Raw genomic sequence first — 12,283 nt, 5'->3', positions numbered from 1 at the left:
TCTCTTTGGAGGTATGCTATTTAAATGATGCATGCATCCTAAGAATCTGGAAGCTGCACCAAAAGCTGGACTCCAGTGCTTAGGAAGAGAGTGTGGCTTTGGCGCGACCTCCGGACTCTTAGGACCCATGCATCATTTAAATAGCATACCTCCAAAGAGACCCGAAGCAGCTTTATTTTGGCAGTCTGTAACAGGCTTAGGTTTATTAATTCACAAGAGACCCAGCTTTAAAGAAGGGTATTTCTGATGGGCTTATACACATGGTTGAAGGTGTTCAGATTTCTCTCATAGACACAATGTTAAGTTGCCAAACTGTTTCAGCCGCAGAAGCCTCTTGGCTCAAGAAAACACAATGATGTCTTTTGGAAAGTGTATCTGCAGAATAAATCACTGTGATTGTCATTGCTCTTTTGACAGCTGTGCGGAAAAGAATTTAATCGAATGCATAATTTAATGGGGCACATGCACTTGCATTCAGACAGCAAGCCATTTAAATGCCTCTACTGTCCCAGCAAATTCACCTTGAAGGGGAACCTCACCAGACACATGAAAGTCAAACATGGAGTCATGGAAAGAGGATTTCGTTCTCAAGGTAAATGACCATCAACCAAGCTGATTTTACCTTAGATTTAATAATACCAAGTATAACATTTGAAAGGCAATATGCAGAGGGATTTTGTAGCACCTTTGAGACTAACTGAAAGAGAGAAACTGGTAGCACAAGTTTTTGTAGCCTTAAGTCAACTTCCTTAAATGCATTCCATGAAAAATGCTATCGGAGGAAGTAGACTCAAGTTTACAAAAGCTTATGCTACCAGCATCTCTCTTTCAGGCTGCATCTGCACTGCTGAAATAATCCAGTTTGGTACCACTTTTACTGCCATGGTTCCATGCTATAGGATTCTGGGAGCTGTAATTTGTTCTGGCACTAAAGCAAAGCAAAGTTCTGGTGCCAGAACAAGCTACAACTCCCAGAATTCCATAGCATGGAGCCATTGTAATTAAAGTGGTGCCAAAGTGGATTATTTCTGTAGTACGGATGCATGATCAGTGTCAAAGGTGCTACAAGATCCCTTTGCCTACTGATTTTCCAAACTAACACAGTTATGACTTTGAATTCTACCATTTGGAAGGCAGTGTGTGCACCAAGTCTGGCACCCTACAAACATAATCATCCTTATCATTAGTCAGAGTGAGGCAGCCATTTCAGGCAACTGGTTTATGGTGTCAGAAAATTCTGCTATTCACTGTCATTTTATTATTTTACCTTAAGGGAGAGGAGGAAGAAAAGGTCAGTCCTTTCCCTAGTTGTAAAATAATGATAATAATAATAACAACACTGGATTTGGATAGATGCAGCATGGTGGGCACAATTTGCTCCTCCGCCTCAGACCCCCCACCTAATGACCTCAGACCTTGCCAAGTAGGAATGGTAGCAAAGTCACAAATTGTGGGGATGCACAGATGAAAGAAATGTTATTGGCCAAAGGCAGCTGCCTGCTTCTGCATCAGTGTGGTGCTGAATCTGCTCTGTATTTTAGTCTTTAGTCTTCAAAGAAGCTATCCAAAGCTGGAACCTATCTCTAAAACAGTATTGTCATTTGGAAAAGTTCCTTTTGATTCACACCCAGAGATCATTCACCACTCTGAGATGTGGGACAACAACCACAAATGTACATGAAGTGCAAGTGGGTTTTGTCACATGATCTGTTCTTGCCTTTCTGATGTTCTTGTGATTCTTAAAGAACTGATAGGTATTATTAAAAATCACTGCATATGACAAATATAGTCTGTTATATCTAAAACCATTGGTTCAAGACTGCTATAGGCATGATGCCAATGTTTGGTAGTACACTTGATACTTTTTACTATGAGACTTGCAACTGATAATCAGAGTAGAACATGATCTCTTATATTACACTGGCTCCATAAATTGTTGCATCTATAAAGTCATAATTCCTGAATGTGATTTGATGCATAAAATGGAATGATCTACATTGGATTTAAAATATTCTATCTTAATTTGTTAAAATATTCTATGTTTATTTGTTTGAACACCTCTCTACCTGTATAGAGAAAAAGGATATTCATTGCCATCCCCTGAGGCTGAGGGAGTGTGACCTGCCCAAGGTCACCCAGTGGGTTTACATGGCTAAGCTGGGATTTGAACCTTGGTCTCCAGAATTGTAGTCATACGCTCAAACCACTACAGCATGGTGGCTGTCTCTCTCTCATATATATATGCGCGCAACATGGTTATCAGTATTTTCTGCTATTCATTGGATCTTACATAAATTTTTTCAAGGCAGGGTAATGCAATCCTAAATACTGCTGGAACTAATGTTGTTTTCACTGTGCTGGGGAAGTCTAATGAGCCAACAGGAGAACTCTTTACTTTCCCCCATTAATTAAAAAAAAAGGTAAAAAAATAGCTAAAATATTATGTCTGAAATTATAAATCAGAATTATTTTAACTGCAAAATGGATGTGGAAATGTGACTGTTTCTGTTAAGAAATTTATCTCTCTTTCTGTGTGTGTGTTTTTCATTTTCTTTTAAAAAAATACTTATAGGACTTGGAAGGGAACGAATGAGAACATCACAGACAGATGTGTCAAGAGCCTTGGAACAGGAAGAACCTTTTGACCTTTCTCAAAAAAGCCAAGAGAAGGGATTTTCTTTTCACTCTGATGGTGAAAGTGCCAAGGAAAGCTTGTGTCATGAGGAAGAGGAAGACAACTGCTATGGAGCAGAACCGTACAGCCCTGGCATGTACCACAGCAACAAACCGTATTTAATTCAAGAGCTTCCAAGCCAATCACAACATCACATGAAAGACTTCAGAGAGGCCTACAACAATGGGAAAGAGGACAGGGTGAACAATGGGAAAGAGGAGAGGAGAGAACATGAGGAGAAGAAGGAAAGCAAAGGGAAAGAAAGCTGGACAGAAAAGAACTTTATGAACAACAGTGAAGAATGCCTGACCTTCAGCCACTTTGAAAATCATAGACTTACTCAATCTCTCTCTGACTACCTATATTTTCAACACAGAAACAAGAGTTTAAAGGAACTACTGGAAAGAAAAATGGAAAAACAATCTGTTTTTCTTGGTATCTAAATGAACACATATTAACTTACTCTTGGGAAAGAGAGGTTAATCCATAGGTTTCATTAACATGAACTGGAATCAACCAGGACTGGCAAATGATAAGAAGAGAACAAGCACAAATTAGTACTGTACATATGATTTAAGACCATTTTCACTTATCATTCAACTGTTAATCTTCTCTGTCTTTATATAACAATGCCATAGATTTTAACCCCATCTATAAAGCTGTCCCCAGTATTCTGTCCTAGCATTCTAGCTTGTCTCTCAGTGTAGCTGGATGACATGGAAGAATCCTTAGGCAACAGGTTGAGCAGAGTATATAAGATGTGTCCGTTTTTAAATTATTTCCATCTAAAATGTCTTTGGAACATTTCACTAAGATACGTTAAGTTTGTTTTGTTTTTGTTTACAGGGAGGAAGCTTGGTACACAAGAGAGCAATCAAAGATGGCTGCCCTGACTTACCTCCTGGGATACTACAATGCATTCCCTTAGAAGAATTTTCCCCCCTGTTAGATATGTAGAACAGACCATGACTCTGACCCTAACATCCAATCATGTAAGAAACCAGGGCAAGTTTCCTGATGCTCTATATTACCAGCCATATGGAATCTGTTGTCATAGTTTAATTGCAGACTTTCTTGGATGTATCTGTCATTCTATGAGCTCTTTCATATGATATAATTATAGCATTATGGTTACACTTTAAATGCGACAGTTTCATTCTATGGAATCCTGGAATTTGCAGTTTAATGATGTATATTTAGAATTCTCTGTCAGAGAGCTTTTTTTGCAAGACCTGCAAACTAAAACCCCAGGATTCCACAGGATATAGCAATGACAGTCAAAGTGGGATCATATTATTATAATTCTATGAACTATGGGTGGGTTGGGTTCTAGGCAGATTGTCAGCATCAAAAAGAGTCCCAGGAAAGTGGACTCAGGTTGGTCCATTCCTATATTAGTGGGCTTCCAGCAGTAGTCTTATCTGACATCAATGGCTGGGCTAGCAAATTGTCATTTTAAGCATCCTGGAATTGCTTTCACTGCTTGAGGAAGTATTGCCCTACAGCAGAGGTTCTTAGCTTTCTTTTGGGCCACTCTGAGATGAAATCTATATTGTTATCATGGTAATAATGACAATTCTGTGTTACCTGACAATGCACAGTATCATGCCATACATGTCTTGAGAGTGAAGCAATCTCCTAATAACGTAATATGACATTTAAAAAAGATTCCTCTACAACTGCCAAGATGATTTTAAAAGTAAGATAAAAGAAATAGAAGAAAAATAGAAGAAAATTCACTTATTGACCAATTGCCCAGGGAAATATTTGCATTATTGGGCTCCCCCAGGCCCTGGCAGGAGCCTGGTGCTGATGTTAGGCTTGGATCTAAGGATTTTTTCACACAGGAGGCAAGCATCATTAAATCGTGATTAAATCATGCTAATAGTGTGATCAGGGGAAAGATTATCACCTCTGCATGCTTCTCCCATTCATGTCCTGTGCATAAACAGTAATGGGCACATCATTGGGTAATAACAGAAACTCCTGTTATTACCCCTTGATGCATCCATTACTGTTTACACACGGGACACGAATGGGAGAAGCGTGTGATAATCTTCCCCCTGATCGTGCTATTAGCACAATTTAATTATGATTTAATGATGCTTGCCTCCTCCGTGTGAAAAAGTCTTAAGAGTCAGTAACATGAAATTCTCAAGACCTTTCCCCAATTATATTTCCCAGGATTCTATGGCAGGAGCCAAGTTGGTACAAAACAATTATGCAGTAGCAGAGTAGAGACAGCCAGAATTATTACTTGACTTAGGACCATTCGCTGGTGCTTATCTGCCAAGAGTAGAAGAGAACTGTGCAGAACTGTTGTCAAATACACATATGCAGAAACAGTCTGGCGTGTTGGTTGCTGCACTAATATCTTGCAGTAGCAGTTTTAATTTTCATAGTGTTGGTTTTAGCTGCAGGTTTTGCTGTTGCTTCATGAGCTAATAATAGTGCTAGCAAGGTAAAGAAAATTATGCATTCAGATCTCATACCTGTTAACTTTAAAATTCCTATATCTGAAATGTACCAGCCAAAAATGAATTAACCTTGAAGTCCTCACTTTCAAAGTCTATTCAAAACAACTATTGCTCCAATCTACAGTGCACAGTTATATAGGTTTGATAGTTCTTTAATTACCATGGAATCTCACAAGAAATTTTGGTAATTGTAGTCTTCTGGTATGCTGAGAGACTCAAAGAGCAAGAGAAGTTCTTGACCTCCATCTCTAAAATAACAATTATCCTAGAAAAATGAATTATTATAGTCCACTTTGCATGTTGTTGTCATGAAGAGGTTTGTTCTAATATAAAAATTAATACTTCCAAGTTATTTTCTGGCATCATATATAATGTTGCATATTTCCTAATCCTCTTGATGGACATAGATTTCTGAAGGGGGAAAAACTAATGCTCATAACCATCCACACAGTCTTGAATCTGGATCACACAGTGCCCTAGGTTGTATGGAAGCCTAACTGTTGAGTTTTAGGCACACTGTGTTCCTATTTTCAGATACCCACATTCAAGGTATGGATGTCAGGCAGGACAGGCTTGTGAAGGTGCCCAGTATCAGAGATGTGACAGAGCAGCACAATCTCCCTCCTGCTTAATTGCATGTAGCTCCTTCATGCATATAAAGTCTGAAGGCCACAGATTGCATCAGTTTATGTTGATAGCATAGCTATGCCCTTTGCTGCTGTCACTAAAGCAACATTTGTCTTGCTTAGCAAAGATTTAGTAGTACAAGCTTTCAGAATGGAGAAACTGTGGAATTGCTAGACTCAGCCACCTTTCCTTGCCTTGTCCATTGCTAGCTGATTGCTATAAAAACATTTCCTACTACAGCAGGATGCAGATAAGGTCTTATTGTGTGTGTGCGCGCGCGCATGCACATGTGCATGCACATTAAATTATTTTCTAATCAATAAGCAGAGGCTGGATGTCCATCTGTCAGGGATGCTTTGATTGAGATTAACTGCATGGCAGCGGGTTGGACTGGATGGCCCAAGCTCGACTCAGGCTTGCATCCTTCCAAGGTCGCTAAAATGAGTACCCAGACTGTTGGGGGCAAATTAGCTTACTTGCTAATTAGCTTACTTGCTGTTCACCGCTATGATCTTTGGAATAGCGGTATATAAATAAAACAAATTATTATTATTAATTACGATTCTATGATTCTATGAACTGCTTACAGTCCAAGGGACTGTAAGCTAGTGATGTTTGCTCACATCTGTATTGCCAATTGTACAAGTCAAGACTTGGGAAACATGCCTGACTTTCCTGTAATACAGTATTGGGTTGAGGGAGTCAGATCACTGTGTCATATTTCCTGCTCTATCCCATTGGTTCAGGAAGTTTCCTCAGGAGGTTGATCTTTTAGTCCCCTCTGGTGACCAGAATTCAGTGGGGGCTTTAAAACAGGAACAATGTAGCAAGTAAGACCCATTAGCTCATAAAACAGCAGAATTTTTAACTGTCCTGTAACAATTTCACCTTATAGGTGTTTTTCAGTGGTCCACATGGACCTCCCATAGGCATCTATGAGGGATTTTCTCCCAAAGCTAATAGTCCCTCTACAGAAGGGTTTTCCTTAGGATGGCAGCAAGGAGAGAAATAATTAAATGCTTCCTCCAAGCCTGTTTTCAGTCTGCATAATTCTCCCTCCCTGGCCCACTGCATCTGTTTATTATATATGCATTTTTAAAATATGCGCATTCAATGCAAAGACATACCATATATATTCAACTATAAGTCGATCTCATGTATAAGTTGAGGGCAAGTGTTGGAGCCAAAATTATGTATTTTGATATGACTTGTGGATAAGTCAACGGTAAAACTTAAGACAATGTAACAAAGAATATAAAGGATGAAGCAAAGGGAAACAATTCCAAAGAATGTGGAGTTGAAGGCTTTCATGGCCAGCATCCATAGTTTTTTGTGGGATTTTCGGGCTATGTGGCCATGTTCTAGAAGAGTTTCTTCCTGATATTTCAGCAGCATCTGTGGCTGGCATCTTCAGAGAATGCTTGCCTGGAAAAGAATTGGGTATATATGTAATGTGTGACCCTGGAAAAAGAGGAGTGATTTGAATTTATCCTCCCACCCTGAGACCTGCCATTAGCAACAAAACAATATACATGCAAATAACTCCTCCTTTCCTTCTTATACACAGATTTTTTTATACATGGATTCAACCATACACAGTTCGAAATGTTCCCCAAAAGTATACATTTCAAATATCAAACCTTGATTTTCCATTTTTTAATAAGGAACACCAATTTGCTATGTCATTATATTTAATGAGACTTGAGCATACATGGATTTTGTTATACACGGGGGATCTTGGAACCAAACTCCAGCGTATAACAAGGGTCCACTGTATACCCAACTCTTTTCAGGCAAGCATTCTCTGTAGATGCCAGCCACAGATGCTGGCGAAACGTCAGGAAGAAACTCTTCTAGAACATGGCCACATAGCCCGAAAACCCCACAAAAAATACCAAAGAACTTACAAAATCACAGCAGGCATAAATGCTTCTGCTTACCTGAAAGGCTGGATGGATAAGGAGGAAACTACTGCCCCCATTTTCCAGCCAGAAGTGGTGCCACAGTGGAGAAAGTAGAGGGGGTTGGTGCTTCTTTTAGGTTCCTCCAATATGGATGGTGTCCTCACCTTTTGCCACTCTACTCAGGGAACAGGATGATTCCTTTTTTGATAAGCGTTAACATACAGTACTTACATTGACCCATGGACAAGTCAACCCAGGATTTTTGGGTCAATTTTTTGACTAAATTTCTAGACATGATGTTAACCTTGGGCCTCTCCTAATAGTAGGGCGAGCGTATGTGTGTTCCATAACTATGATGTCCTTTGGCTAAATTGCCAACATTATTGTACAGTCTGATTACTCAGATTTATCAGGGTGTACACCTAAAATAACATGTTGTTTTAACTACTGTATCAACCTTACAGTATACCCTTGGAACTGTAGCTGGTATACTTGTTAAAATGGCTCATTCTCCCTATCATCAGTATCCTCACACAATGGCAGTATTCAGAATTCTTTGAGAGCAGCCATGATTTTCTGGGTCTTGATAATGGTAAATTGCTAATATAGAGACATAGGGCTAAAGATGCATCTAAATAGTTCATCAAAATCAAAATGTTTTACCCAAGAGCACACAGCACAGAGATTCTGCGAAGCTACATAGGACTCTGCCAGATACAGCAGAACAGACAGACAAGTGGAAAATTCCAAGGAAATATTGATTGCAGCTCATGTTGAAAGGATGCGGCTAAGACAACAAAGGGTATCAGTGACATGATGATCAATTAACAAATGAGTTTGGTCTTACAACAGCTGACTCAGAAGAGCTCAGATGCATTTGGAGGCTTCCTATGTCTAGGATAAACTGATGCACAATATGAAATCTAAACTCTGATTTATTGAGGCATATTGAACCATCTTCAAATTATTATTTTTTTAGATAAGGTCCTATATTACAAATTTACTTCTACCCTTATGTGAAAAAAGATATCAGACCTCAATTAATTTAATAATAATAATATAATATAATTTTATTTATATTTCTCACCTCTCCCTATGGATCGAGACGGGATCACAGCATAAAAACATACACATTACAACATATTCAATAAAATCACAATATCACAATATCACTACTATTGCTAAAAGCTAGCTTGTCATCTATTTTCCATCTTGTCATAGTCGGGTGGGGTTCTTTCAGAGTCCTCATAATAGGTCAGGTGGGTAGGTCCACCGGAAGAGATCTGTCTTAAGTGCCCTCTTGAAAGCTTCCAAGGTGGCAATAAGATGGATCTCTTCTGGTAGATTGTTCCACAATTTGGGGGCCGCAACCGTAAATGCCTTGTGGGAAGTTGTTATTAGTCTTGCTTTTGGGTAGTCAACTAAATTCTTCCCTGATGTTCTGAAAGTGCGGGGCGGATTGGGTAGGGAGAGGCGTTTCCTCAAGTAACTCGGGCCCAAGCCATGTAGGGCTTTAAAGGTGATAACCAACACTTTGTATTGCATCCTGAAGCTGATCGGCAGCCAGTGTAAAGATTTTAACACTGGTGTAATATGGTCCGATCTAGGTGTTCCTGTGACCAATCTGGCTGCTGCATTCTGGATCAATTGAAGCTTCCAAACTTGGTACAAAGGTCCCATGTAGAGTGCATTAAAGAAATCTAAGCAAGAGGTTACCAGTGCATGTACCACAGCTTCAAGGTCCCCCTGGGTCAGGTAGGGGCGCAGTTGGCATATCAACCGAAGTTGCTACCACACACTCCTGGCCACCGCCTCTACTTGAGATGTCAACTGTAGAGACGGATCCAGGAGGACTCCCAAACTGCATACTTCGTCCCATCTAGGACTGGTTGGCAAATCTCCATTCCTGGACTAAGGGTTCCTATCACAGTACCTTCATTTTCTCTGGATTCAACCTGAGTTTGTTTCCCCTCATCTAGCCTATTACTGACTCCAGGCAGGCATTCAGAGGGGAGACACCATCCTTGGTCACTGCAATAGTCAGGGACATAGAGAAATAGATTTGGGTGTCATCAGCATACTGATAACACTGCGCCCCATGTCTCCGGATGATCTCTCCCAGTGGCTTCGTGTAAATATTAAACAGCATGGGGGACAGAATGGCGCCTTGAGGGACACGAGATGTCAGCTCCCTTTTACGGGAGCAACTGTCCCCCAGCATCACCATCTGGAATCTGCCTGAGAGATAGGAATGGAGCCATTGGAGCGCAATGCCCCAAATACCTAACTCTCTGAGGCGTTCCAGAAGGATACCGTGATCAATGATATCGAATGCTGCTGAGATGTCCAAGAGCATCAACAGGGTCACACTTACCCTGTTGATGCCCAGACAGAGATCATCGACCAAGGCAAGCATGGCAGACTCGATTCTGCATCCCGTCCTAAAGTCAGTTTGAAATGGGTCCAGATAATTGGTTTCATCCAAGACAGCTTGAATGAGTTTGTTCTACATGGTTATGATTCCGTCCTCCTTTTTTTTAAAAGTTATTTTCACATATTTTATCTAAATTAGTTGCCTCCAAGTTGATTTTCTGTTGCTGCTCTTCCGGTAAGACTTTCTCATTGGTTCTCCATCTTTTTTATCCTAGTGTTTGTGTGGTTTTTCTGCATTTGGTTGTAGACGTTTCAAATCTTAAAAAGTGCAATTTCAAATGCAATATTTTTAATGCCAAAGAGAGTATTTGTTTATATCTTACTATTTGTTCAATGAATGATGCATCATGTCTGTGTAGCTGAATAAGTAAGAGCATTAACAATTTGTATTCTTGTAATCTGTCTGCTGGAATATGTGGGTGGTGTGCTGTAGACACTTTAAAAGAGGAATCCAAAGTTCCAATATAGTTCTTGATAGCCAGTAGCTCAGCTGAAAGTTACATGTAAAATATTATTTTGTTAATTTAAAACAAATAAATAATGATATACCAAAAGTACTGTTCCACTTTTTGTCAATAACCCTGTCCCTAGACATTTGCATTATCTTTGTTCACATAAATCAATAATTACAAATTGAATTTACTTTCTTCTTTTTTTTAAATTACAAATGAAGTGACATGGTCCTGAACAATTGGAAATACATGAACATAGGAATCTCTTTGTTTTTTCCCTCCAGTCTATAAGGTGCAGGGAAATTAAAACAGAAGAAACTATCATACATTATTAAAAGGAAGGAAATTATTTTCTCTCCTCTAGTTCTCCATCGTGCTGAACAGTCATTCCCATAAAAAAACTGAAAAGAATTGAGAAGAGAAAAACCAAGACATAAATTGCTATGATGGGAGAACCTAAATGCCAACCTATTACTGTTTATAGAAATAATGTGGGTAAGTGGGTGGGGGAATACATGATACATGTACACTTTTTCTTAAACATTTTATTCAGCATTCTAAAAGAAAATATCCCATAATCCATGTTTCTCTGGAACAAAAACTCTTCAGGAAAAAAAAAAACACAGAAAAATACTGTTCCCCTCCCCCTGAATTTTCCAGGCCTTCAAATCTCTAGTCCAGAGGAGAGTGGCTAAGATGGTAAAAGGTATGGAAGCCAATTCTTTTCAGGAAAAGCTATAGGGGCTTATATTTTTGTGTTCAGCCTCAAGAGATGATCAAGAGTTGATACAATAGCCGTCTCTCAATATTTGAAGTAATTTAGGGGTTATTCACACAATGAAAAATAATCCAAGATGAATTCAGGATGAATCTTCATTGTTCACACATATCCCGAATGCACTTAATCAAGTTTTGAAAGTGGGAGCTGCCAAAAATCTCACTTACCCCAGGCTTTTCCCTGAGTTTTTTCAAAAGATGCGTATCAGCTGTGTGATTATTTGCTTGAACAACAGTGCAAATAGACCCAAATAGGATAAAACTCCATGCCTTTAAGGGGGTTCCAAGTGCATTCACATCATTGACAGCCCACACTGTTGAGAACATGCCCCCCTTCCCCAGTGGAATAGCCACCGCTGGCAAGAAAAGAGGAAAGGAGAGGAAAAGGTGAGGAGAGAAAAAGGGATGCCAACCCCTCCTCTGTCCTGCTGAGGTGTGCTGATGGGTGTGGAGACAAGTGAAGAATGCCGGCACATGTGAGCAACCAAACTCTCAGAGATGTGGAGCAATGTGGTTCCTGGAAAGATGCTGTTCCATGGTGGGTGCGAATAACCAACCCAGAATGTATGAGTGAGGTTATTCACATAGGCGGGATACACACCGCCATATAGTACGTATAGGATACGTATTAGGGTTAGGGGGGTGCGGAAGCAAGATGGCGGCGCACCTTCTACATGGGCGCCGCCATCTTTACGTACTGGACGCATAGCATCCAGACGTGTTGCGGCGCCTATGACATCGCGAGTCCGCGCCAGGCGCCTTGCAACGTCATAGAGGCGCCGCAAGAAGAAGCTCCGAAATGGAGATTCTTTTTTGCTCCGCGAGGGAGTCGCGCGGTTTGGCTGCTGCGGCTCCCGCACGGAGCAAATGGCGGCGGCGGGGAAGCACCGCAAAGCGGCGGTTTGTACCCCGCCATTGTTCCCTTAAAAAAGATGAGTG

General features: G+C 40.2%; 1 protein-coding gene across 1 annotated transcript in view; it reads left to right on the top strand.

Annotated features, from left to right (window-relative positions):
* The window catches only part of ZNF366 (zinc finger protein 366), a 42,642-nt gene extending 38,063 nt beyond the window's left edge, over window positions 1-4,579 (top strand). Inside the window, exons 5-6 of the mRNA XM_042452497.1 lie at window positions 418-592; window positions 2,573-4,579. Of these exons, the coding sequence (XP_042308431.1) occupies window positions 418-592; window positions 2,573-3,117 (720 nt within the window). The 3' untranslated portion in view covers window positions 3,118-4,579. The remainder of the gene's footprint in view (window positions 1-417; window positions 593-2,572) is intronic.
* Window positions 4,580-12,283: the final 7,704 nt, after the last annotated feature.

Source organism: Sceloporus undulatus, chromosome 2, assembly GCF_019175285.1.
Source record: "Sceloporus undulatus isolate JIND9_A2432 ecotype Alabama chromosome 2, SceUnd_v1.1, whole genome shotgun sequence".
Taxonomy (NCBI): domain Eukaryota; kingdom Metazoa; phylum Chordata; class Lepidosauria; order Squamata; family Phrynosomatidae; genus Sceloporus; species Sceloporus undulatus.
The sequence above is the reverse complement of the archived record's forward strand: the minus strand, read 5'-3'. Positions and strand labels throughout refer to the sequence as shown.